The 27,926-nt window shown below is 46.8% G+C and overlaps 1 protein-coding gene across 4 annotated transcripts; it reads right to left on the bottom strand.

Moving 5' to 3' along the window:
- Positions 1 to 158: 158 nt before the first annotated feature.
- On the bottom strand, positions 159 to 26,116 carry ZNF304 (zinc finger protein 304). 4 transcript variants are annotated; one of them, XM_082369289.1, is made up of 6 exons: positions 25,641 to 26,102; positions 24,701 to 24,827; positions 23,618 to 23,750; positions 14,607 to 18,390; positions 12,874 to 13,000; positions 159 to 10,992 (listed from the first exon to the last, which is right to left on the bottom strand). In XM_082369289.1, exons 4-6 carry the CDS (start codon positions 14,637 to 14,639, stop codon positions 9,191 to 9,193), a joined length of 1,962 nt encoding a protein of 653 aa, XP_082225415.1. In that variant the 5' UTR covers positions 14,640 to 18,390; positions 23,618 to 23,750; positions 24,701 to 24,827; positions 25,641 to 26,102; the 3' UTR covers positions 159 to 9,190. The 4 variants fall into 4 exon arrangements, 3 of the variants coding, with proteins under 3 accessions (XP_082225415.1, XP_082225416.1, XP_082225417.1); XM_082369290.1 differs by having other exon boundaries at positions 23,629 to 23,750; XR_014237872.1 differs by lacking the exons at positions 159 to 10,992; positions 12,874 to 13,000; positions 14,607 to 18,390 and adding an exon at positions 18,593 to 22,601 and having other exon boundaries at positions 25,641 to 26,116.
- Positions 26,117 to 27,926: the final 1,810 nt, after the last annotated feature.

The following is a 27,926-nucleotide window of genomic DNA, read 5'->3' as shown; positions in this document are numbered from 1 at the left end:
AAACTCAGCAGTTAGAGCTATTTTTCTCTCACTGTAATTGGCAGTTAAATCACTTAGTGGCAACATTAGCTCATAAACATAGCCCCAGAAATAACCTCCTGGACAATGCCTTCTGGTCTCTCCTTAGGGTCTGGCTAAGGAAGAACAACAGAGGGGACTAATAATTAAAGTGTTTATTTTTCATAACAGGAAGGCAAAGACTGTTCTTTAGCCCAATTCCAAAATCTTGAACAAGAAAACATGGTTTTTTAGAGATAACTTCAGATAACCTGTGAAAGCCAGCCAGTCAGCAACAGCCTCATCCCAGTAAACTGAAGCTTCCAAAAATTCACAAATAATTGATAGTCCCAACCTTCTAGAATTCAGCCTATCAGTGTTCAGGCCCCAGTCCTGAAAGACAGCCAATCAGTGACAGCCCCAGCCCCTAGGTAACAACCAATCAGTAAGTGCCTCACTATAGCAACCTTGCTTCTGAAAGTCCTAGTCAACAGTAGTGAGCAGAGTAACAAACCTGAAAGTCCATCAATCATTAAACATGCCCATTTCTGAAAGTCTGCCAATTCCTGAATGCCAGACTTCCCAAAAGCTCCTATGAGACCCGCTCTGGCTTTTTTTGAGGTGACTGCCTGACAACTAGAGCAGGCAGGCAAACAGAAAGTTCCCCCTCCCTCTTTTTCTTTTTGTATCAGATACCAAGTTCAATTCACTGTCAGTTCACAAGTTTGAAAACCTTTCAACGGTTCAACCTCTTACCAGTTATGAGTTTGGACTTGTAACAGACAAATTGACACACACGTGAGATTTCAAAGGCAATGTTTTCTCTTCTTGCTGAAATTGCTATTATCTATTTTTTGTATATACCGAATATAAAAATGCAAAATGCAAATATAAATTTTGTGATGAATTTGCTTAAGAGTGGATATTTATTAAATGTGGTAAAAGTCCTCTTTGAGGTCTCTGAATGATATACAATTGTTCATTCAATATTGAAAATGATGGACAGATATAAATCAACATTACTAAAGTTAAGCATGAGAGTATATGATTTCCTCAACTAGTATTAAAGCAAGTGAAAAAGTAATTGTTAAAAAAAATAAAAAAGTAATTGTTATGAGAAATTCAGATTAAGAAGGGAAATTAGTAACAGGAGAAGTTGTAAGGAGCTTCCACACTGTATATCATCAGTCCTCCAGCTCACACTACTGTTGAGCCTGTGTCTCACTAATCAACGTTCAATGGACAAAAGGAACAAGATAAATTGGATGTATCCACTGTAGAAGCTATGTTACAACCTATTATGTTTACTGTGGAAGTCCCACTGAAATATGGTTTACGCTGTCACCGCAGACCCTAGCCTTCCACCAGGTGCAGTACCCACAGATGTCCACGTGCCTTGCTGCTCAAGGGCAACTTGAGTCCGTGACGACGTGGTAAATCAGCAGGAGGTCTAAACTCTGCTCTGTGTTGATTTTCTTGGCTTTTTGTTCTCAGTTTGACACCTGGATTTTGTTGATAGTTCCCTGTTGAGATACTTGGGTGAATCAGGCTATTCCTTTTCATACCTTTTTTGATGTCCTTTGAGTTACTGGTTGTTTTTGTTTTTCCTGTGCTGTCTAAAAATGTAGTTTCTCACGAGAAGTTGAATCACAGGGTAGAACACAGGCACTGCCCTATAAGCCTGTTGTTCAGGCCAGCCTCACAGACCAGTGGGTTTGCAGTTCTCATAGTACTGGAGGCTACATGGACAAATTTTCCTGAAGGTTACCAATAAACCAAATGAGGTCTCCTTCCATCTTAAAATTGTTGTATTGAGAGCTGGGCTATAAGCTAGAGAGAGCATTCTCTCTGGTATCCACATGCCAGGGGAACACGGTGGGTCTGTCTGGTGAGGAGCCAACCATCAGGTTAGGGACCTGAGGTCCACAAGCATTCCATACCTACTGATCACTGCCTGCCCTCTGGGGTGGTCTAAGTCTAAATCTTCATATTCTTGTTACAATCCTAATTCTTGCGCCTGTGTTTCTTTTTTTTTCTTTATTTATTTGGCTGCGCCAGGTCTTACTTGCAGCATGCGTGATCTTTTTAGTTGCGGCATGCAAACTCTTAGTTGCAGCACCGGGATCAAAACCGGGTCCCCTGCATTGGGAGCGCAGAGTCTTTTAATAAATTTATTTATTTATTTATTTTTGGCTATGTTGGGTCTTCGTTGTTGCATGCGGGCTTCCTCTAGTTGCGGCGAGCGGGGGCTACTCTTTGTTGCAGTGCATGGGCTTCTCATTGTGGTGGCTTCTCTTGTTGCAGAGCACGGGCTCTAGGCGCACAGGCTTCAGTAGTTGTGGCACGCGGGCTCAGTAGTTGTGGCTTGCGGGCTCTAGAGCTCAGGCTCAGTAGTTGTGGTGCACGGGCTTAGTTGCTCCGTGGCATGTGGGATCTTCCCGGGCCAGGGCTCAAACCCGTGTCACTTGCATTGGCAGGCAGATTCTTAACTACTGCGCCACCAGGGAAGCCTGGGAGCACAGAGTCTTAGCCACTGGACCACCAGGGAAGTCCCTTGTGCCTGTGTTTCCGAATAGCGTAACTGTACCAAGGATGGTTTGAGCCTTCAATGGCCACTCTGGGGGTCACTTGATTTGAACAAAAGGGTTAATTTGTAAGACATCTTTGAAAATAAAGGAAATAAGAGTTCTCAGGCCCGAAGGATAGTATTTTTTCTTAGTATGCAGAGGACTCCAAATTAAATTCTGAAATAAAAGTCACATCACTAGAAGATTCTTTGGCCAAAACTAATGAGCAAGTCGACGAACTCAGCAGGAACAAAGGAGACTCATCCTCCTGTAAATCCACCCTCTCCTTGTCCTGCAGTAGCGTGCCACATCCAGCGCTCCCACCCCCTTATCCTTCTGATCTCTCTCCTTAGCACCTCTCCCCCTACTCTTTCCCTTGCTCAGACCCCCTACTGTAACCGAGCAAAAGCCAAACTGACATTGGGTGTTTGCAGCAAAGTAAGGGTTTGTTGCAGGGCACCAATCAAGGCAGTGAGAGACAAGTCTGACACCCACTGCAACTGGGTCTTTGAGTTGGGGGGTTTTAGAGGGGAGGAACAAAGAAGCTGGGGTTAATCGTCATCTTGTGACGTTTCTTAATCATAGTTTCAGGAATAAGGATGCCTATTGTTTACGAGTCTCTGGTCTGGTGGTCCATGACGTGGAAGTTCTGTTAGCTCATCTTGCCCTGGAGAAACACCCCTGTCTGTACATTAACGATGTTATCAACAACAGCAACTTTAGTCATCTGACTCTGGTTGATTAGTGTTCAGTTAGCACAGCATTAAGGTAGAAAGGGACAAGAAAGGGAACACAGTTTTGGATAGAGAGGTTAATCATAAACTCAGCAGGGGAACTCGGTTTTAGGGGGACTCAGTTTCATCACCTTTTCCCAACTCTCATAAAACCCCAAATGCCAGTTATCTCTAAAGATCCACTCCAGCCATGAGTCAGGCATGCAGAAAATTTTAGAATTTAAACCTTGTACCTGAGCTGAATTAAGAGGTATAACTAAAGATTCTTTTCAACTCAAATAAGACAAGCAAGTAATCATTAAAAAGTTTAGAATTCTTTAGGGTACATCTGACCAAGTTCACCTAACTTACACAACTTGTGTACATGGTGGTTGGAAGCTAAGATGCTAAATCAAAGGTGGCAAAAGCTGACTGGACTGACCAGGAAGGGACTGACGGGAGTTCTTTCCATAATAAACCTGAGGATCATAGAAAGTTCAGGAAAGTAGGTCCAAGTCTCCTGAAAGCTATACCTGAAGTATTAACAACAAAAATCGACTGTAGAGTAATTTAATCATTAAAACAAAAATATTTTTAAACTATAAGAGATTTTCAGGACAGACTAGAAAAAATTCCTAATTTCAACAGTTGGGATTCACAGAGGTGCTTATGTAAGAGCAGCTGTTTCATGTCATTTTACCAGTGGTGTTAAGTTTGAAGTTGGAGACCTAATTCAAAAACAGAACTTAGAATAATTAGTCCCTTTAGCTGAACTATAAAACCTGGCAGCTACATATCTACAAGACAGGATCTGAGGAAAACATGTGTCCCTGAAGATCAGCAGGGGCTAAGGGGCCCACGTCCCAACCAACCACCTATTGACAAGGACACTTGTAAATATTATAAGTAGAAGGGACACTGGAAAAAAGGTTGTCCCATCTTATGAAGAAAAACCAAGACAAAGAAAATCCCTCAGGGACTCCCCGCTCCCTATGCAGGGGGCCCGGGTTCGACCCCTGGTCAGGGAATTAGATCCCGCATGCCGCAACAAAGATCCCGCGTGCCGCAACTAAATGCCCGGAACAGCCTAATTAATTAATTAATTAATTAATTGAAAAAAGAAAATCCCTCAAATCAGAGCAGTCAGGGTGCTTTGAGGAAGGAAAAGTGCCCAATAACCTGCCATATCCTTTAAGCCCTCAAGATGAGTTAACTATAGATGGTCATCCTCATCAATTCCTGATAGGTATGGTTGCTATTTTTTCTCCATTAAACACCAACAGCTTAGCTCAATCTCTTCCTAAGAGTGGAAGGTATTTCAAATAACCCACAGATTTTCCCCATTTCAACAGTAACACTTGGGCCATTGACTGAAAAAGCAAAAGCATTCTTCCTGCTCTGTGATACCATCCCTGCAAATTTAATAGAAAGAGTTATTAAACTGCCAAATATCCTATGGGTAAAAGAAGAGATTACAGGGAAAATGTTACAAACATAAATATTTTGAACTAGATGAAGATAAAAATGCTACATACAAAAAATTGATATGCTACAACTAAATTAAATGATTAGAGGGAAATGTATAGCTTTAAAAAGCTTATTACAGGGCTTCCCTGGTGGCCCAGTGGTTGAGAATCCACCTGCCAATGCAGGGGACCCGGGTTCGAGCCCTGGTCCGGGAAGATCCCACATGCCCCGGAGCAACTAAGCCCATGCACCACAACTACTGAGTCTGTGCTCTAGAGCCTGCGTGCTGCAACTACTGAAGCCCACACACCTAGAGCCCGTGCTCCACAACAAGAGAAGCCACCACAGTGAGAAGCCCGCGCACCACAACGAAGAGTAGCCTCCACTCGCTGCAACCAGAGAAAGCCCGCACTCAGCAACAAAAACTCAACCCAGCCAAAAAAAATAAATTAAAAAAAAAAAGCTTATTACAAAAGAAGAATGATGTCAATAACCTAATATTCCATATTAAGAAACCTGGAAAATAAGACCAAACTAATCCCAAAGCCAGGATAAGAAAGGAAATAATAAAGATTAGAACAAAACACTGAAACAGAAAACAGAAAAAAAAATTTTAAAAATCAATGAAAGAAAAAAAGTTGGTTGTTTTAAAAGATCAACAAAATTGACAAAACTCTAGGTTGGCTCACAAAAAAAGAAGACAACAAACTAACAAAGTCAGGAATGAAGACACTGTTGACCCTGCAGAAATTAAAAGTATCATAAGGGAATATTATAAACAATCCTATTCCTCCCAAATCAGACAATTTAGTTAAAATGGACAAATTCCTAAAAGACACCAATGATCAAATCTGACATAAGTAGAGAATGTATATAGCACTATACTAAGTAGTTTTTATTGAAAATCTTCCCACAAGAAAATTCCAGGCTCAGGTGCCTTCACTAAGGAATTCCAGCAAGCATTTAAAAAAGAAATATCACTGATCCTTCAAAAACTCTTCCAGAAAATAGAGGAGGAAACACTTCCCAACTTATTCTATGAGATCAGAATTACTGTGATACAGCAGCAGTCCCCAACCTTTCTGGCACCAGAGACTGGTTTCGCAGAAGACAATTTTCCAATGGACCGGATGGGAGGGTTGTGGGGGGCGGTGGTTCAGGCGGTAACGCGAGCCATGGGGAGCAGCAGATGAAGCTTCGCTCCCCGGCTGCCCTCCCGCAGCTCACCTCCTGCTGTGCGGCCTGGTTCCTAATAGGCCACGGACCAGTACCAGTCCATGGCCCGGGGGTTCGGGACCCCTGTGATACAGAGGTATCAGAAGAAAACAAATCTACAAACTCATTATCATTCATCTATATAGATGTAAAATACATTAACAAAGTATCAGAAAACTGTCTCGGCAACATATACAAAGGATTATACAACATGATCCAGTGGGATTTGTCCCAGGAAAGGCAAGGCTGGCTTAACATTTGAATATCAATTAATGGAATAAACCATGTAAATAAAATAAAAGGCAACAAGAAAAAAACCCCCCACAGCCACACAATGATTATCACAATAAATGAAGAAAACTGGAACAGAGAGTCTAGAAATACATCCACGCTAATATAGTCAAGTGATCTTTGAAAAGGGAGCAAAGGCAAAGGAATGGAGAAAGGATAGTCTTTTCAACACATGGGGCTTTAAAAAAGTGACCCAGACACAGATCTTACACCTTTCACAAATATTTTCAAAAAATGGATAATAAACCTAAATAAAAAACTATAGAACACCTAGAAGATAACACAGGAGACAATGAAGACCTTGGGTTTGGCAATGAGTTTTTAGATACAACACCAAACCACAATCCATGAAAGAAAAACCGAGTATTTTGGACTTGACTAAAATTTAAAAGTTCTGCTCTGCAAAAGACACTGTTAAAAGAACATGAAAAGATATTCATCATGTCATTAGGGAACTGCAAATTAAAGCAACAAAAACATACTGTTACTACACACCTATGTGAATGGCAAAAATCGAAAACACTGACAACACCAAATGCTGACAGGCATGGAGCAACAGAACTCTCACCTACTGCTCGTGGGAATGCAAAATGATACAGCCACTATGGAAGACAGTTTCTTACAAAACTAAATATACTCTTTTACTATATGACCCAGCAAATCATGCCTTGGCTTGAAACCAAACAAACTGAAATCTTATGTCTACAAACTTATGTCCTCCTACACACAATGCATATTGCAGGTTTATTCATAACTGCCAAAACTTGGAAGCAATCAAGATGTCCTTCAGCCAGTGAATGGATAAGCAAACTGTTACATCCATACAATGGAATGTTATTCAGTGATAACTTATACGCAAATCTTCACAGCAGCTTTATTTGTAACAGCCAGAAACTGGAAATAACCCAAACATCCACTAACAGGCAAATGGATAAAAAAACAACTGTGGTATATCCATACAATGGAATAATACTCAACAATACAAATGAACAATTAATACATGCAACAAGATGGCTTAATCTCAAAATAGTTACGGTTATTGAAAAATGCCAGAGTCCCCACTCCCCAGAAAGTATATACCATATGATTCTATTTATATGAAATTCTAGAAAATGCTTGCTATTACTTGTGAATTGTGGGAAAGGAGGCCAGAAAGGACTGGGAGGAAAGGATTATAAAGGGACACAAGGAATCTTTTGGTTGTGTGGGATATCTCCATTATCTTGATGGTGTGGTCTCATCAGTATTTACACATGGTGAAACATAACATGTTTTACATTTCATATATTCAGTTTATTTCATGTCACCATACCTTAATGAAGATGTTAAGAACTAAATGTTCCCTATGAAAATCCATATTTACCATTCCTCTTGGAAAGTCACATCTGCCAACTGTTCTGGTTCTAGCATATCCCTCTCCCCACAGTTTAGGGGGATGAGCCCTGCCTCAGTATCAGCAATGAAGTCCACGTCCACTTCAGTCACTAGAAATGTTGGCTGGGTCAGAGAAGCCTGATTCCTGGATCTCTCATCAGTGCTGGGGTTCCTGCCTGTGCAGTGATGGCCATAACGTCAACAGCCCAAGGAGGTACAGGAATCCACAAACGTTTAGATTATTTATTGTGACAGTGCATTGGCCACAGGAGACTCAGATGTCTGAAGGTCCTGAGAATTTCTGTACACTTTCATGCCATACAGCCAAAATCGCATGGACGTTTATAGATGCCACTGTTAGAACAGACACACATCCTCTCACTAACCACAGTCATCCCCACTCCATTATCTCAGTGTTTCTGTACCAACTATGATTCCTACCTTGCTCTAAAGGGCTAAAGCCTTCCAGTCAATGATAGTTGCCTATGGGATTCTGGACATCAGGGACTGGCTCCTGTATAGGTCCAGGAGACAGAAATCCCTCAAAAGTGCTGGGGAATATGGGACATTCCCTAGGAACAAAGGACCCAATTCATGTTGCTTCCACAAGCACTGGAGATTTCCACACCAACTGTGCCCTCCTCAGAATGAACTGTGGGTTCACAGGAAATCCTGACTTCTAGGCCACAGGATTAGATGCACAAAGCTCTTCAGACTTTTCTAGCAAGCCTTGGGCAACAATGCAAACTAGGCCAGACTAGACTGAGAGCTGTTCTCTACCACCCTGCTGTCCCTTCTGAGGCACATACCGTTGGTGTCAACATAAGGTGTTCCTCCCTTCATGTCGGCAAAACCCAATTTTTTCTCAATCCATTAGACACAGTGAACTGACCTCCCGTGAGTAAAGACTGCCACAGCAGGCCTTTATCACTGCACAAACTAGAGTAGCGCATGGGGCAGGGATTTCCAAAGTTGGGTGACTTGGGAGCAAGATAAATAAGTCACAGCTATCATGTTACAGTTAACATTGTCCAGGAAGAAGAGAAATCTTGTCTGGAAATCCCCAGGAGACTCCAGTTCAGATCCTTTCGGCCAGAGTTAGATCATGGTCACTCAGTACCCAGTCATGGAGGTGGAAATGAGGACCTTCAGTGTGCTCAGAACATTCACGATCCCCTCGAGGGATCAGAAGAGACAGCACAGGGGTCCACCTTTCCTGAGCATATTGGAGTAACTGACAGACACTGTGGGAACTTAACAGCAATGAGATGGCTTCCACCACAGGCACTGGCAGTGATATAACTGTCAAGAGCCCTGGACAGTTGAGGAAGTGCAATGCACCTCATGAGAGCTTCTCACCTACGTGGTACTTGTCGGGAATCTCCCCGGGGTGGATGTACGATTGTACAAGGTTGACCTGCTGGCTCCCTCACAAAGGGCACTCACAGAGCTCTTCTCTGGTGTGAGTCCTCATACCTTGAACAAGGATACAGCACATTTTCTGCATTCATAAGGCCTTTCTCTAGTGTGAACTTTCTGGCTGCTAAACAAGTGTAACAGATGCAGCTAAGGGCCATCAAAGCTGTTGCATTCATGAGGCCCTTCGCCCGTGTGAACTTTCTGGTGCCGAACAAGATGGGAGCTTCTGCTATAGGCTTTCCCACATTCACTGCACACGTAAGGCTTCTCTCCCGTGTGAACCCTCTGGTGAAGGATGAGGCTAGAATTGCGGCTGAAGAATTTCCCACATTCACTGCACTCATAAGGCCTCGCTCCAGTGTGAACTTTCTTGTGCTGAACAAGGTGGGAGCTACTAATGTAGGCTTTTCCACATTCACTACACACATAAGGCCTTGCTCCACTGTGAACCCTCTGGTGTAGAATGAGGCTGGAGTTGTGGCTAAAACATTTCCCACATTCACTGCACTCATAAGGCTTCGCTCCAGTGTGAATTCTCTGATGCACAATGAGGTTGGAGCTATGGCTAAAGAATTTTCCACATTCGCCACACTCATAAGGCCTTTCTCCGGTGTGGATTTTCCGGTGCTGTACAAGCGTGTCTTTACGGCTGAAGGCCTTTCCACACTCGCTGCACTCATAAGGCCTTGCTCCAGTGTGAATTATCTGGTGCTGAACAAGTGTGTCTTTGCAGCCAAAAGCCTTCCCACATTTGCCACACACATAAGACCTTGCTCCTGTGTGGACTCTCCTATGTTTAATGAGGCTGGAGTTATGGCTAAAGAATTTTCCACATTCTATGCACTCGTAAGGCCTTGCTCCAGTGTGAATTCTCCAGTGCTCAATAAGGTGAGAGCTTTGGCTAAAGAATTTCCCACATTCACTGCACTCATAAGGCCTTTCTCCAGTATGAAATCTCTGGTGCTGAACAAGTGTGTCTTTACGGCTAAAGGCTTTTCCACATTCACTGCACTTATAAGGCCTTTCTCCGGTGTGAATTCTCTGGTGCTGAACAAGGTGGGAGCTTCTGCTGTAGGCTTTTCCACATTCGCTGCAGTCATAAGACCTTTCTCCAGTGTGGACTCTCTGGTGCTGTACAAGCGTGTCTTTGCGGCTGAAGGCCTTCCCACATTCACTGCATGTATATTGTCTTTTTCCATTGTGAAATTTCTGGTGGGTTTTTAGGTGAGACAGGTGAATGAAGGCCTTTCCACATTCCCTACACACATGTGATGTTTCTACACCATGAATTTTTGTGTGATGAATAAGAACTGATTTCTCCTTGGACAGATTTCCACATGGTAGGCACCTAAAAGCTCGCAATTCAGCCTGAGTTATCTGGTTGTCAAGGAGAGTGAAGGTGTTCAGGAAGGCTTTTCCATTGTCACTGCAATTGAGAAGCATCAGTTCATCATGGTCTCCCTGGTGTCGCCCGAGTCTGGAGCTTTGTGGAAAAGGCTCCATGAACTCAGCCCTTCTGCATGGACTCATTCCATTGTAAGTGCTTTGGTACTGCAACAGGCCAGAGCTATCCGGCAAGTCCATCCCTTCCTCCCTGCAAGTAAAAGGTCTCCCTAACATGTGGACAGCATAGCTCTTCACAAGTGAGGCCCCATCATCACCCCTTCTGACAGGATTCTTCCCACTATATTGCTTCTGGTGCTGATAAAAATTTTCATTGAACAGGAATCCTCGCCCACAGGGGTCACATGTGTACCGTTTCTGTGCAGGGCATGATCCCTGGTGTTCAGCCAGGTGCAAACTGTCTTTCAAGAGTGGGTCACATATCTCACACGGCTGGGCTTTCTGGATAAATGGACATGACTCAGGAGTCCTGACCTCTGACACTCCTTCTACAAAAACGCTCTGCTCAGAAGGGGCCTCCTCATTGTCTGATTCACACCAACAACCTGAAAGCAAAGAAATGCTAGTGAAGTACATGTTGACTTTGGTGGGAAGCAGCAACTCCATCACATATGTATGTGTGACACACCAATGAATGAGTCCACTGGCTTTTGGCAGGATGAGGGAGCCAGGATCAGGAAGGGCCCACTGTCGGTCTTGGGCCTCTAAAGGTCACAGTACGAAGGAACTCTAAAGATAGGTAAAGACACAATGATGTTGGACAGTACTGCAAGTAGAGGCGAGGTCTCCAATTCACTCCTCTACAAAAGCGGTTCAGCAGGGCCTCGGCTGCTTGTGTCAGGTGAGCTCTGTGCAGAAAGCTGTGTCCAGGCCCAGGAAAATCTGATTGCAAGTAAGTAGCTGGTTCTTAAGGACTACGTACGGATACGTGCACAACTCATGACACATTATAGTAGCCAATGTTGCAGAGCACTGCGGACGGAGAAGAGGAGAATGAGTGAGAGACATGGAGGCCAGAGAGGTGGGGAAACAGCCAAGGGATGGAAGACAGAAGAGAAACGTCAAGTGCCGAGAATGGGGAAGGAAAGGAAGAAGTGAGGTACTGCTATGTGCCTTGGCAAGAAAACACTGGTGAACACAAAGCAGGTTGACGGTACGATGTGAACCCAGCCCTAAGATGGCTCTCTTTCAGCTCCCATGCGGCAGGGCCAGGCCCTCTCTGGCCTCTCTCACTGTGGCTGGAGTCAGGGCTCCCTGTCAGGCACCCGAGGCTTCCTGTCCCTCTCCACCTGGGCAACTACATGTGATCAGGAAGATGGAAGTTGTAAAGAAATCATAGGGCAGATGGGTGGCCCAGATAGACCCATTCCACAGAGAAGAAGAGAAAATGTTTTTCAAAAAGGAGAGAGAGAAAAACCTGAAGGAGGATTTGGCGGGACATCCCTGTGTCTGCCACAAGCAGTGACCATGTCAGTACCTACAATTCCTGGCATAGTCATGCCCCAGGAAATCTCAGCCAGAGGATAGGGGCAGAACATGGACGCAGAGGCATCATGGATCTGGAAGTGCCCAAGCCAGGCAGAATCTGTGAAGCAGACTGAAAGAGCCCTGAACTCCTAACCCGATCCTGAAAGGCTTTGGGCATAGGTGTCGGGACTGCTCAGCGAGCGAGGGGACACCACACACGGCCCAGCCTCGGCACCCACAGCGCCTACTCTGGGAACCAAAGAAAGGAAGGAGAAGAGTCACTGATCTGGCTGGACTGAAAGAGCTGCCCCAAGGGAAGTGGGGAAAAAGCAAACCCCAAGGACACTGGAGCGGGCATGGGGGCCTGTGGAAGGCAGCTTCTCCGATGGCCCCCAAGAATGCCTACCTCCCAGTATTCCCGCCCCTCTGTAGGCCGCTTCCCTTGACTGTAGGCGGGACTGACTGACCCATTTCTAAGGAACAGAATAGGGCAAAAATGATGAGATCATTTTCTCCAGGTCAGGTTACAAAAAGACCAGCTATCATCCTGGACATTCTCGTTTGCTCCCTTGCTCAGAAAAGGCACCTTACATGTTATGAGGTGCACTACAGAAAGGCCACCATGACAAGGAACCGAGGGAGGCCTCTGACCAACAGCCAGTGAGGAACTAACGCTCACAAGTCAACAAGCCGCAAGAAACTACATCTTGGAAACACAAAACATGAGTGAGTTTGTAAGTGGATTCTTCCTGAGAATGGCCTTCAGATGAGAACACAGGTTTGGCTGACAGCTTGACTGAAACCTCATGAGAGACCCTGAGCCAAAAGCACCCAGGTAAGCTGTGACGAGCGAGGTTCCTGATGCACTGAAACTTATATAACGCATTTTAATTGTTTTAAGTCACTAACTTTTGGAGTAATTTGCCATGTACCAATAGATAACTGAAACAGGGACTTACCCAACGAGGCCACAAGTGCAAAGTTCTCCAGCATCACGTCACGGTACAGGAGTCTCTGAGCTTCCTCAAGGACCTCCCACTCCTCCCGGGAGAAGTACACGAACACATCCTCGAAGGTCACACAGCCCTGCCACGATGGGGACAATTGAGCCCACAGACAACAGGACTCCCCAGTCTACCCATTAACCTACCCACCCCCTGGTCCTCCCCAGCCTCCCAATTCAGAGGCGACACTAGGTCTTGACACCACTATTGCCTGCTCGCTCCTGTCCCTCTGATCGCTGTGTGCAGCCCAGAGCAGAACCAGGCAGGTCGGCAGAAATATATTATATAAGCTATGGGTCTTGCATGAAGGGCACCAAACACTCTCCTGCTGGCATCCTCAAGAACATGCCACCCAGAAACAACTTTAAGGCCATCAGGTCACACTCCTCCCAACATGTATCACTCTGAACCACACTTTCCTCATATCTGGGACCACACTCCATTAACACTGACAACCTTCTGACCCACGCCATATGCACCTCCAAGGCAACCCCCACTCCTGAAGCCACTCTGCATACAGTATCCAGGAAGTACTCATGTCTTTATGACAGGCACCACTGCCACCCAAGTGCCTGAGCAAGATGCCAAGTCCTCAGGGCCCAGTTTCCACTTTCTTTGCCACCATCAACACTTATGTGGACTACTGCAGTAAGCTCCTCCCTCATACCCACACTCCATTCTCAATTAGACAGCAGCCAGAGGGAGCCTGTTAAGATCCGATTAAGAGCATGTCTCTTCTGCTCCAAATCTTCAATGTCTTTCAACACCCTCAGAATAGAAGCCCAGCTCCTCAGCCTGCCATTCTTGTCTGACTCCTGGCCCTTTTCCCAACAGACATAATGAAAACCTGTGGTTCCTTGAGGACTCCCAACTCAATCTTACCTCCAAGCATTTGCACATGCTGTTCCTGGGTATAATACACCCTTCCAGTCCTCATCCCATTAGCTACCAGAAGCAGGAACCTCTTCATTTAACTGTTGGCTTAGATTCAGGATACTGGGCTAGAAAGGACCCTCCTTTAAGGGCCCCAGACTCAAGTGCAGGGGGGGGGAACAGGTGAAGAGTCCCAGAATCTCACTATGTCTCATCAGAAAATCTCCAACGACCCTAGTTTAAAAACATATACAAAATCCATACACCTCTCTAACCTCCACTGCCACCACTTTGGTCCACCCACCATCAACACTCACCTGGACTACTGCAGTAGACTCCATCCTGGTCTCCCTGCCCACCCTCAGGCTTCCCCAATCTTTCCACTCTGCTACAAGAGGAAGCCTGTTAACACCGATGTCAGATCACCTCCCTTCTCTGTTACAAACCTTCCATGGCTCCCGCCACCATCAGAAAAGAGGCCCAGCTCCTCAGGCAGCCATTCCAGGCCTGATCCCTGACTGCCTGCTCTCTATTCTCACCAAACATAACAGAGACCTGCCGTTTCCTGAACACTCCTAATTCATTCTCACCTCCAAGTGTTTGTACCAGTTGGCTCCTGGGCCTTGGAAACCATTTCACGCCTCACCCCATCAACACTGGGAATGGGAACCTCGCCACATATCCACCGTCAAGGACCGCCCTTCACCGCCTTTATACTCAAGAGAAGAGAGGGATGAAGGCGAAGTGTTGAAAGCCCTAGAACACACCATCCCCTACACCTGAGTCGGTGAGGGCTTGAGGGACCCTCCACTCACCTGAGCCCGGTCCATAAGCGCCGCGGCCGCCATCGGATCCTCTGAGCAGAATCGGGTCGAGAAGCTGGCGACTGGAGCGGGCTCTGCGGGAGCAGCCGAACCCCCACCCCACACTGGGCGGAGTGGCCTCGGGACGACTGTCGCACTCCGAGCCCCAGGCTCCCCCTTGTAATAAGGCGCTCAGGCTCAGGGTGCCGCCTCCGGAAGCGGACGAGGACGGAGGGCGGGTGTGAAGGCCTCGGGAAGAGCGCAGCCCCGGCTGACACCTCCGCGCAAGGCGGCCCGTCCCACGACGGGGACCATGGAGCCTAACAACGACGCGGAGGGAGGTCCTATCCTTTCTACTGTCCTTCCCTGTTCGATTCCGAAGAGCCGCACGGAAGGCGGACCCCAGCCAGGCCTCCCAACCTCCACAGCCACTCTAGACAGCCCCGGCGCAAGCAGAAGACGTCACGGCCGCGACGCCGGAAGTCCCGCCCCTGCCGGCAAGGGCGGCAGGAAACGCCCATCTACCGGACTGTCATTGGCGCAGCACGGATGCGCCGGGCACAGACTTCTGGGTAAAGGAGTTTGTGTCCTCCATCCAACCAGATAAGGGTCCCCTTTCCGGCTTTCCCTGACAGCGGTGCGGAGTTAGGTGGAGGGAGGAAGGTCGGCGAGAAATTTGGTCGCGGAGGGCCAGAGCTCCTCTTAAAGGCGACGCGCCCAGATTCCCGTGGTCACCTGTGACAACGCCGCGTCCTCCGCCGTCTCCAGCAGGTGGAGCATTCTTTCATGCTGGGAGAACTGCTTCACCTCTCTTGAGTTTTGGGGACTGAGATTTAAATTGAACGATGAAGGGAATTCCCTGGCGGTCCAGTGGTTAGGACTCCACGCTTCCAGTTAGGGGGCGCGGGTTTGACCCCTGGTCGGGGGAACTAAGATCCCGCAAGCCGCGCGGGCCGGCCAAAAAAAAAAATTGAACAATTAATATCCCTCTCTCCTGCGGTCTTCGGGTAGTAACATATGGTCCTCCTATTCCTTGCCACCCAAAACTGGGTCAGCAGCACTTGTGAACTTACTGAAAATGCAAGTTCTCGGATCCAACCTACACCTTCCGACACAGAAACCCCCCAGAGGTGGGAGCTCTTATTAAAAGTCATGACCAACTCCCTCCCCCAAAGTACGACAACTAAAATGGGAAAATACTACAACCTACCTCATAGGAATTGAGATGAAACATGCTTAGCACAAGGCCTGGTGCTAAATACACACAAGCTATTATTGTTATTGTTCATCATCTTCACAAGGTTCTCACATATACAGCTATAGGAGTATGTCAGAGGCCCCTCTTTGCAGAATCACTGATCACGTTTTTTTAAATAGAAAATACAATCACTCCCTGAGTCAGCAAGTAGCGTTACAGATAATGGTAAAAATTTTGCATAGAGCACACCTGTATACCTGTAGGTTCATTCTACTTTTTTTTTTAAACATTAGATAAAGGAAATTTTCAAAAACTACAAGCAAGTCTGTTGTCAAAGGGATGCATTTTTACAGACCATATGATTCAAAACGTAGAACTATCAAGACTAATTGCTCTTAGGCTTAAGTGGGCAGTGGGTTAACACAGTTTCATATCATGGTATACTTCACAAGATGACATCATAGTTCATGTCTAATTCACAAGAACAAAGACTCAAACTCGTCCTGCCTTCCCCTCTCTCAGGGCAGGCAGACCCAGGTACAAATGTATGATCAGGACATGGTCCAGTCTGATATCTAGTGGCTCAAGTTCACCAGGTCTGGTCCTCCTTCTCTTCAGCTCCCAAAGGAGCAATAATTCGTGGGGAGGTGTGAAAACTGGAAACAGTGAGGCCCAAAGAGGCAACCCCAGGAAGGAGCATAAATGAGAAGATAAACTGAAGACACATTATTCACAATCACTCCTGCCCATTTCCATTGGCCAAAATTTATTTGCATGGTCCCAAATTAAGTAAGGGAATCTGGGACATGACTGTCCTCTTAGGTGCCCAGAAGGAGAAAACAGTATTGGTGAACAACTAGCCAGTTTCTAGCACAATCCATTGATTTGATCACCAGACACCCATTTTTTATTCATCTTCTACATTCTACACTCTTACACCCTCATTCATGTGACCAGATCATAATTTGTTTAAGCATGTTCCCACTTATGGTTGAGTGAGTTGTTTCAACCTCTTGGCTGTTATCAATAAAGTTGTTATAAACCTTCATGTATATATATTTTGGAGAAAAAAAATGCCCTAATTTCTAATGGGTATACGCTTGGAATTGGAGTTGCTTGGTTGTAATATATACATATGTTGAAATTTAATGGTAATCTTGACACATAAGACTTAAAACTGAAATTAATGAAAGCACTGTGAGAATTAATTGGCATGTGGAATTTACAATAGAGACTGTTGGATATATTATCATCATTTGTAAATTGTGTGCTACGCATCCTTTATATCAGTAAAGTTTGTAATGAACTTATGTAATCTGTGTGCACTTTCTTCTCAAGAGCAGGTGTTAAACATTATTACATTCCTATGTGTACAGATCTGATTATCTGCATTTGGGAACGCCTGTGTAATTGTGTGTGTATGTGACCGAGTGAGTTCTTGTGTGTCTCTCTCTGGATGGCTATACCTATACATGTATGACCATTTGTACATCTGCATCTGTCAACGTGGCTGTGCAAAGGTGTCTACCTTTGGCTCTGTACATGTGGCCCTCTCTCAATGTACCTGTTTCTGCTGTCTCTGTGTTCTCCTGTGTAGTCTTTCTGTGTGTCCAGGAGTTTCTTTCTCTGTGTCTCCATAATCTTTCTGCATGCTTGTGCCCCTGTGTCTGCACGTACATGTTTGTGCCAATGGATGCATCTGCCTTTTGCCCATGCATGTCCCTGTGAGCACTGTTCTTGGTATGTACGGGACTTGTGTGCACACGTGTCTGGGTGCCTTTCTATGTCTGTGTCTGTTTTCATGTGTGTGTCTTTAGTTAATGTAAATATATCCTCTCTATTCTGTTTGTGTCCTGGTGGGAACTTGTGTGTGCATCTGCATAGGATTTTGTGTCCCACGTACGTGTCTGAGTGTGCACATCTGCTGATTCATTTTTGGGGAGTCCTATGTGTGATGGTGCTGTAGAGTCCACTCCTGGTCTGTACATGTCCCACGGCGTGTCTGGGTGTGCCCTGCGTGTGCCTCCCTCTGGGTGCCTATGCTGACCCCATGTCCCTTGCTCTGCCCTAGCCCAGTCACCATAAGGGGACCTCTTAGTGCCACTCAGGCTCTGCAAGCAGCTGGGCACTCCTGGAACAGGGTGTCTGCTGGGATATCTGTGCCCTCAGCTTGTCCCAACTCAGAATTCACCTGCTCTGAGAGGCCTCTCTGACCAGTCCCCAGGCCCTGGCCTCAGAGTTCCCTACACTGAACTTTCAATTTCTCAAGTGCCCCAGGATCACTCCCACACCCCCATCACTGCACAGGATGTTCCCTCTGCCTAGAACTGTGTGTGTGGTGCTGATCTGTATTACAGGTTTAAATTAGATGCCATGGAAGGGGTTATGACTGGAAGGGGGAAAGCAGAGTTCAGGGGGATCCTGGGGGCCAGGCTGCTGGTCTGGCACTCACCTCTGAACTCTGAATTTCTCCTGTTGAATATTGTTCACCTAAAAGAAAGACTGCCATCTATTGCTCCAGCAAAGATGGGCTTACTCAGGGTCAGCTGAGAATTGTAACTCGGAGTCTGCAACCATGGCGAGCCACCAGGCAAGGACCTGCACAGCAAAGGTAGGAGAACACTTTTATAGAGGGAAAAAGTAAATTAGGAGGGCTGTAGTAAAGAAAGAGTCGAGGGCTTTTCACTGGCTGAGTCCTTGCCAAGAAAGAGGAGGAGTCTTTCTTCTTCCTGTTGAGCTCTGCTGTCAGTTGCCGGGTGTGAGAATCTCCCCTGCTGGTCTCCTTTTTTTTTTTTTAATGTTTTATTTTATTATTTTATTTTTTGGGGCTGTGCCACATGGCTTGTGGAATCTTAGTTCCCAGACCAGGGATGGAACCCGGGCCCTGGCAGTGAAAGTGCCGAGTCTTAACCACTGGACCGCCAGGGGATTCCCTCCTGACTCTATTTAACCTAGGTTTTTATTTACTATTTTTTACAATATAAACAAGTTCACAGAACACCAGCCTCAGTCAGGGCCACTCAGTGACCATGATGAAATGAGACAATGACAAAACCACCCTATCATCATATCTGAGCACAGACAACCAGAGTCCTGTGCAAACAACCAGATAGACCCCTCTCCTGGGTAACATGAGTGACAGCTCCATCTTCCACTAGCTGCTGCTTTAGTGCCGCTGCCTTCCCCTGCCTTGTAAATAACAAATTTCAGTATATCTGATCATAAAACCAACCCCGTTTCCTGACAGCATCCAGTTCAGACCAAAGCTCTATTTCCTTAAACTCTTCTCCAAATCACTGAACACAAGCCCAGAGCCTAGAAAAGTTACTAACATCTTCGTACTGAGGGCCCCACATTTCCCACGGTGTGGTAACCCACACTGCAGCACACCAGTAAACCTCACTGCTCCACCACAGGTGTCAGACACGTTCCTGGTGCTGGACGCACTAGCACCGCATACCTGCAGACACGAATGACCCCCGAACTCCAGACTGCACATCCAACTAGATCAACCTTTCCTCTTAGATGTCTGACACGCATCTCAAACTGCATGAGTACAAAACCCAACTCCTCATCTCTCCCTACCCTGCTTTCACTGCCCACCCCTCTCCCCTCTACGGCTGTAGTGACTGTCAACTGGTTCCTGCACAGACAATGCTCTTGTCAGTCTGTCTTGACACCTGCTGTTACCTTTGCTGGAGATGTTCTTCTCCGACTCCGACCCTGCCTGGGGGTCCTGCATCATTCAGGGGTCTCCACATCAAGCTCTTCCTTCTTTCTTATTTGCTTCCTAAGCTTTAGTTCAATGTCCATCTTCCCATTTTACACACAAGAACACTGAACCCCAAGGATAAGTGACATGACCAAGGTCATGTGGTTGGGGATAGGCATGGTGGAGACAGGCTGCAAGCCCAATCAATCCCAACTCCAAACTCCAAAGGAAATAAAAACAGGTTTTTAAAGAGATATATGCACTTCCATGTTTATTGTAGTTCACAATAGCCAGGATATGGAAACAACCTAAGTGTCCATCAATGGATGAATGGATAAAAATGTATATATACCTACAGTGGAATACTACTACTCTGCCTTGAGAAAAAAGGAAATTCTGCCATTTTCAACAACACAGATGGACCTTGAGGATGTTATGCTAAGTGAGATATGTCAGACAGAGAAAGACAAATACCGTACAATATCCCTTATATGTGGAATCTAAAAAAACAAAACAAAGCCAAAAACTGAACTGGAAAACAGTAGAATGATGGTTACCAAAGGCTGGGGTGGGTGAGGGGATGGGAGAGATGATGATGTTTAAGGGTACCTACTTACAACTAATAATTCCTGGAGATGTAATATAAAGTACAGGGATTACAGACAACAAAACAGCATTATAAACATTAAACTTGCCAAGAGACAAGATCTTATTTGTTCCCACCACTAGAAGAAATGATACTTCTGTGGCACAACAGAGGCTAAGGCTACAATGGCAATCATACTGCAATATAAATGTATTGAATAAATATGTTGTACATTCTTAAACTTACATACCGTTATATGTCAATTATATCTCAATAATTAATCAATGAATAAATTAAAAAATAAGAATAAAAATGAAGCCTTAAATGGTTTTAAGCGGTACAGTAAAATGTACCCATTCATAAGTGTGTCCTTATCTCCTTAGATCTCATTTTAAACAACATTCTTAGTATCCTAATTTCTTTTAAGTTTTAAATGCTTCATAATTCAAGGCTTCACATAAGACAATATTTTGTAACAAATAAATATTTGCAGGGCTGTTCTCAAGTGTCCAGCTCTCCAGCTCAGCATGGCAGAAGAGTGCATATGTAGTAATTCAGGTGTTTACCTCTCAAACACTGCTCCTCCCCTGCCACCCAATAACAACAACAAAAAACAACCAATAAATTGTCACAAGTTTGTCAGGAAAGAAAGAAGTCATAAATACATTTCTCTTCCTGTTACATCTACTTCTTTTCTTCTTCCTCCCTTGTTTTTGTCTTTTAAATATTCCTGTGGTTGCTTTTTCAGTGTATACTAAGGGTAGAGCTATAGCTGAAGATTTTTGAAATTGCACAATAGTCACTGGTTCTCTCTCCTTTATAAATTCTCAGGTGCAAAGTCCTAGGATGGGTCCATTTCCAGTATGACTCTTTAGATGACAATAAGTGATGATTGGCCTCAGAAGATTTTCTCACAGCAATGACACTTACACGGTTTCTCTTTGGTATAATTTCTCAGAGTAAGACGTCTCCTCTGGTCAGATGATTTTCCTTAGGAGTTACATTCGAAAGGTCTTTCCCCAGTATGAGTTCTCTGATATCACAATAAGTCCACTTGTGAAAGGCTTTCCCCCATCTCTTACGCTCATATGGTTTCTCCCCAGTATGAATACTTCGCAGCTTGGTGAGGGATGAACGAAGGCTGAAGGACTGTCCACATTCACTATATTCACGGGGTTTCTCCTCAGTGTGACGCTTCACGTGTTGAGTCAGGGAAGAGCTGTCATGAAAGGCTCTCTGATATTCTTACACTCAAAGGGTTTTTGTCCATTGTGGATCCTATTAGGCCAGATAGAAAAGGGTGAATGAAGGCTTTTCCACATTCATTCCACTCAGGGATCCTCTCCTGTGAGAACCCTCACGTGATGAGTGAAAAAAACAGCTGTCGAAAAAGGTTTACCCACATACTTCGCACTCGAAGTGACTTTCTCTGGAGTGGGAAATATTATTTGGGACAAAAACAGACCTGACACAAGAGACTTTCCTACATTCTTTGCATTCATAAGGCTTCTCCTTAGTGTGAATCCGCTGTAGCTGCATGAGCTCTGACCTGCAGTTGAAGGCCTTCCCACAGTGGAAGCACTCACGTGGTTCTGCTAAGCATAAATTCTCATGAGTTGACCGAGGTCTGCCCTCTTGAGAAAGGCAGGTCAACGTTTGTTAAACCCTTTCCCACATTTCTTACACTTGCAGAGATTCCTCCCTGCGTAGATCATGGAAGCTTTACCTGGTCCATGTGAGTTCTGTTCATGACATGCATCTCCCGGAGGATTGCTCTAGTAAAACTCCTGAGTGCAGATTATCATCTGTCCTCACACCATTGTGTTCAGAGCTCATCCTCCAGAGGAAACTCTCCTTGTGGGAAACTGTCCCTGGGTTCTTCCTGCATTTCTAATGGCCCTCATTGTTTCCTGGTTTGCCCCCAACAGAGGGTCCAAGAGTCAAATGACCCTGGAGCAACATTCCCTCCACGAGGGCAGCTAAGAAGCTTTATGGCCTGAGGTTGTGCTTTCTGGCCTAACGGGAATCCAATACCCAAAAGGGCCTATTAGTGAGGACAGCAGAGAATAACCTCCCAACACTCCGGTGTGGCTTCTCCCCACTGTGAGGGGACAGGTGCTGGCCAAGTCCAGAGATGGCCAAGAAGTTCTTCCAACCCTCCCTGCAAGTGAAGTCCTTCTCTGATACACTGGATCTGCAGCGCTTCACAAACGAGGCCTGGATTTTCCCTTCTGAAGACTCCACTCCGCTGCTTCTGCATCCAGTAAAGGTTTAAACTACACCAGAAGTCTCTCCTCCATGATTCACATGTTGGGAGTACGAGTGCTGCCCAGATGGTGTTCCCTGTGGCTCAGCCAGGTGCAAAAATGTCTTTCAAGACTGGGTCACACATGTCACAGGGGTGAGCCTTTTGGGTGGAAGGATGTGCCTTGGGAGTTCTCGTGTGTGACACTCTCGCAGAAACTCCCTGCTCAGAAGGTGCAGCCACACCCTCCACTCCATGCCAACAACCTGAAGGAAGATGAATGCTGGTGAAGTGCATGTTCAGTTGGTGGCAAATGCCATCCAGTAACAAATGTGTGTCTGAGATAACTGGCAACTAGTCTATGGGACTATGGGCATCACAGGGGACCCAGAATCAGGATGAGGAAGGGCTGCTGTGTGCTGTGGGCCTCTAAAGCTTAAAGAATGAAGGAAACCTTGCAGGAGAGGATACTAGGATGGGGTACAGTGTGAGCAGGAGAGGCATGCTCTCTGAATCACACCTTGCAAATGGCCTCCCAGCAAGGTTCCTGGTTCCTTGTGACAGGTGAGTGCTATGAAAAAGGGTCTAGCCAGGACCAGAAAAATCTGGCCAGATAAAACATTTAGTATTCAAGGAAAATTTAAGGATACGTACGCATCTTGTGACATGTTAAAAGAAACCCAGTGCTGTAGAGTGCCGCATGGAGCAGCAAGAGAAGAGCAGATAAGATGTGCTACTAGAAAGGGGGGTGGGACTAACAGGTACCTAAGGTCAGAGTAAAAGTGACAAATGAGCAAGGCATCAAAATTGGGGAAGGAAAAGTGGGATAAGGTTCACCACTTGTGTGGCCACCTAAACACTAGTAGACGCGGCACAAAGTGCTGGTATAAAGTGAAGCCAGCCCTGGGCTTCCCTGGTGGCGCAGTGGTTAAGAATCCGCCTGCCAATGAAGGGGACACAGGTTTGAGCCCTGGTCCGGGAAGATCCCACATGCCGCGGAGCAACTAAGCCCGTGCGCCACAACTACTGAGCCTGCACTCTAGAGCCTGCGAGCCACAACTACTGAGCCCACGTGCTGCAACTACTGAAGTCCGTGCTCCACAGCAAGAGAAGCCACCGCAAGGAGAAGCCCGTGCACCACAACAAAGAGTAGCCCCCGCTCGCCGCAGCAACGAAGACCCAACACAGCCAAAAATAAATAAAATAAATAAATTTATAAAAATATAAATAAATAAATAAATAATAAAATAAAATAAAGTGAAGCCAGCCCTGATTCCCGCACCTTCCGCTCACCAGGCCTAGGCCTCCTCCAGGTATTCTCTGCTGTGACTGGAGCTGCGTCTACCTTCTCAGGCACCCTGGGCTCCCCTCCGGCTCCAGCTGGGTGGCTCCATGAGACCTGGAAACCGCAAGTCCTAATGGGAAGGAAGAGCTGGTGAGTGGCCAGCACTGACCCAGGGAGACACTCTCTGCAGAGAAGATAATTAAATATTAAAAAAAGAATCTTGGAAGAGGGCTTACAGGAAGAGCTCAGTGTTCACCACAAGGAGTAACCATATCAGTGCCTGCAATTCCATGTCAGACCCTGGAAAATTAGAGGAAGGAGGCAGAACCTGGGCCAGGGATTTGGACAGACACCTAGCCAACGACCGGCCAGGCCATCTGGAATCTCTGGGGCAGAGGGGCAGACTGCAAGACTTCTCACCCCCAATTCTTCATCTCAAAGCTTTGGGGCAGTACAGGTTGGGGCTGCTCTGGGCGAGGAGGCGGTGGTGCACATCGCCCAGCCCTGATACTCACACTACTTACCCCAGGGAACCAAGGAAAGAAGCCGTGCCACGACAGAACTGTGAGACAGAGAGAACTGCCCCTTGAGAAAAAAAGCCAGCCCAGGAAACTGGGAATCATGTCCTTGTTAACTTCCTCCTGCTGAGTGTTGGCTGGACCTAAAAATTACTTTCTAATGAATAGAATATGGCAAAAACAATGAGATGGCACTTGCGAGATTAGGTGATAAAAATACCAGTTTCTATCTTGGATGCTGTTTCTTGCTCATTATCTTGGATATCAGCTGCCTTGTTGTGACCTGCTTATGGAGAAGACAACATGGCAAGAAACTGTGGGAGGGCTCTGGCCAACAGCCAACAAGGAAATGACTAGTCTAACCAGTTGAGCTTTCAGATCAGATGGCAGCCCTGGGCAGCTTGCCAGCAAGGTCATGAAAGACCCTGAGCTAGGGGTACCCAAGCAGGATATGCCTGATTCCTGACCGAAACCAACTGTGAGATAAATGTTTGTCTTTCCAATGCACTAAGCTTTGGAGTAATTTGCCATGTAGCAACACATAACTAAAACAGAGACTTACCCAGTGATGACACAAGTGCAAAGTTCTCCAGCATCACATCACGGTACAGGAGTCTCTGAGCTTCCTCAAGGAGCTCCCACTCCTCCCGGGAGAAGTACACAAACACATCCTCGAAGGTCACACAGCCCTGCCACGATGGGGACAGTTGAGCTCACGGACAACAGGACTCCCCAGTCTACCCACTCACCTAATCCCCCCACCCCATCCCTCTCCTCCCCGGCCTCCCAGCTCAGAGGCGATACCAGACTTGGCACCACTAGTGCCTGCTCTCTCCTCACGTCCCTCTGATTACTGTGTCCAGCCCAGAGCAAAACCAGGCACGTGGGCAGACAAAATACTCCCTCAGCTGAGTATGGCATGACAGGCCTCAAACACTCTCCTGCCAGCCAGTCCTCCCGGTGTCATCCAGAGCCTACCCCCGAGGCACAACTACACTTAGGCTCAGCCTTCCCCCACAAGCTCCCAGGACTTGGGCCTTAAGGCTGTCCATTCACCCTCCTCCCCGGTCTCCCTGCCTCCTCCCTCACTTCCACAGTCTCCACTGTGCAGCCAGAGGAAAGCTTTCCAATGAATTATGTGTTAAATCACCTCCACCTTCTGTCCAAACTTTCAGAAGGGAGGTCTAGCTCCTCGGGCTGCCATTCCAGGCCAGACTTCTGCCCGGCTGCTCTGTTCCCTGATCACTCCCAACTCAGTCTCACCGAGTATTTGCACATGCACTACGACACCGTTCTGATATTTACTCCCTTGGTTGCCAGTACAGGAACCTATGCATATAATCCTTGGTCTGAATTCAGTACCCTGCGCCACAAGTGACTCCCTCCAGAGACTCCACGACCAAGAACTGGGAGAAGGAAAGGCAAAGTCCCAGGACACCACCATCAGCTATCGCAAGGGGCGGGGACAATGAGGGTGTGGCCCTGGGTGACCCTCCACTCACCTGCGCCGGATTCATCAGTGCTGCCGCACCTGCCACCGCCAAGGGACCCAGTGGGCTGAATGGGGCCCTGAGAGGCGGGAGACCTGGGCGGGGTCACCTCGGGCTGCGTGTCGCACTCCGAACCTCGCTCTGAAATGTCAAACGCCCGAAAGGCCCAGGCCGCCGCCTTCGGGGGCCCTGTCAACAGAGCGCATGAGAAGACCCGGGAAAACGTGAGGTCCCGTAGGGCCTGGCAAACACGAGGCGCAAAGTCGTCTGTCCCACGGACGGGGACACAGTGTCACGGTGAAGGAGCCGGGGCTGGGGCCGTCACGGCTCGGACAAGGTGCGGAGATAGTCCCCGGCACCTCGCTCTCCTTCCCCGTCCGGCCCTAGAGATGCGGCCCCAGTGCAACGCTCGAGTCCACGTGGTCGCCGTCCAACCAGCACCAGCTCACGGACGGATGTTCTCCTGCGGCGAGACCGGAAGTCCCGCCCCGAAGCCACAGGAAACGCCCCCCTCTTGGGTCGTGATTGGCCCAGCGCTGGGGGCGGCACCGCTGGGGGCGGCAGCGCAGGTGGCATCCGCTTTTGGGTAATGTAGTTAACGCCCAGCCTGTGCCCACCCGCGTGCGCCATTTCCCTTCTCCATGGCGACGGCCCAGCGACACCGCGGGAAGAGACTGGGAAATAATTTAGCTCCAGGAATCCTAATACGGGGCGGGGCTTCGCTTCCTTTTAAAGAAAAGTGCCCAGATTTCCGCAGGCCTGGGGGAAATGCCCCGCCCTCCCTAATCGTGCCACCGCAGGACCTGGGAACCTGTTGGCAATGCAAGCTCTGGGGCCTCACCCAGACATAGAGAATCAGAAACCCTGGGGACGGGGCTCAGCACTCTCTGCTTTAAGGAATCCTGGTACCGCTCATTCAAGTTTAAGAACCATGGCTCTACTGCGACTACAATGGGAAATACTAAGTCCCTCATGGTTATTTACATAAAAAGTGCCTATCTCATAGTTCATGCTCAGTAAATAAGAACGATTATTATTACTGTCATTAGCATTAACATCACAATGCTTTCACGTACAGGGCTTGGGAGGATAAGTCAGGGATACCTCTTTGCAGGATCCTTGGCGTTATTTGTGAAAAAGCAATGATTCCTTGACTTGGCAAGTAGCCTCATAGGTATTGATTAAACGCTTTACATAAAAGCATACATTTGTATGTACTACTTGGCATATGTAATTCTTTCTTTTTTTTTTTTAATTTTATTTATTTATTTATTTATTTTTGGCTGTGTTGGGTCTTCGTTGCTGTGCGAGGGCTTTCTCCAGTTGCGGAGAGCGCGGGCCTCTCACTGTCGCGGCCTCTCTTGTTGCGGAGCACAGGCTCCAGACGCGCAGGCTCAGTAGTTGTGGCTCACGGGCCTAGTTGCTCCGTGGCATGTGGGATCTTCCCAGACCAGGGCTCGAACCCGTGTCCCCTGCATTGGCAGGCAGATTCTCAACCACTGCGCCACCAGGGAAGCCCTGTAATTATTTCTTAAAGAGCACCGCAGGAAGCTTTTTTTTTGGTTTTTGGTTTTTGGTTTTTTTTGGCTATGCCGAGTGCCATGCAGGATCTTAGTTGCCCGACCAAGGATTGAACCCGAGCCCTCTGCAATGGAAGCGCAGAGTCCTAACCACTTGACCACCAGGGAAGTCCAGGAGGGCTTCTTAAACTACAGGTAGGCATGATGCCCAAAGAGTTGTATCATTACAAATAAGGCCACATGATTCAGATCTTCAGAACATCAGGACTAACTGCCCTCAGGTCTAAGTGGAGAGTGGAGCTGATATGGTTTCATGTTTGTGACATAAGATGACATGTCATCTAGTTCACAGTAACTGGGGCCTCCCTCTCCCCCTCCTGTCCTCCCCTTGACCTTCAGGACAGGTAGACCCAGGTACAAATATGTTATCAGGAGATGGCCCAGCCTGAAGCTTAGAGGCTTTTCAGGTCATCAGGTCCTGTCCTCATCAAAACACCATCAACCCATCTCCTGAACCTACAGCACGCAAGGGAGCACTAAATCCTGGGGAGATGTGAAATCTAGAACCACTGAGGAGATTCCCAGAATGGTGCACAAATGCAAGAACAGTTAAGACACACATTCACAATCAATTCTGCCTGTATTCAACTGGCCACATCTCATTCACATGGTCCCAAAGTTAACTGTAAAGAAAGTGGAGACACGCTGTCCTCCCAGGCATCCACAAAGAGAAAATGGGGTTGTTAATCATCTAGTCAGTTTATGTCACAATCCATCA

This window comes from Balaenoptera borealis, assembly GCF_965194805.1.
Source record: "Balaenoptera borealis genome assembly, chromosome: 19".
In the NCBI taxonomy this organism is placed as follows: Eukaryota; Metazoa; Chordata; class Mammalia; order Artiodactyla; family Balaenopteridae; genus Balaenoptera; species Balaenoptera borealis.
This window is presented reverse-complemented; position numbering and strand designations above follow the sequence as displayed.

Excerpts from the sequence above, each read along its gene's own strand:
- ZNF304 (XM_082369289.1), bottom strand. The coding sequence starts at position 14,639 with ATGGCGGCCGCGGCGCTTATGGACCGGGCTCAG. Across the intron at positions 13,001-14,606 it reads CGCTTATGGACCGGGCTCAG|GGCTGTGTGACCTTCGAGGA; the intron begins GTGAGTGGAGGG and ends CCATCGTGGCAG. Across the intron at positions 10,993-12,873 it reads TGCACTTGTGGCCTCGTTGG|GTTGTTGGTGTGAATCAGAC; the intron begins GTAAGTCCCTGT and ends CTTTGCTTTCAG.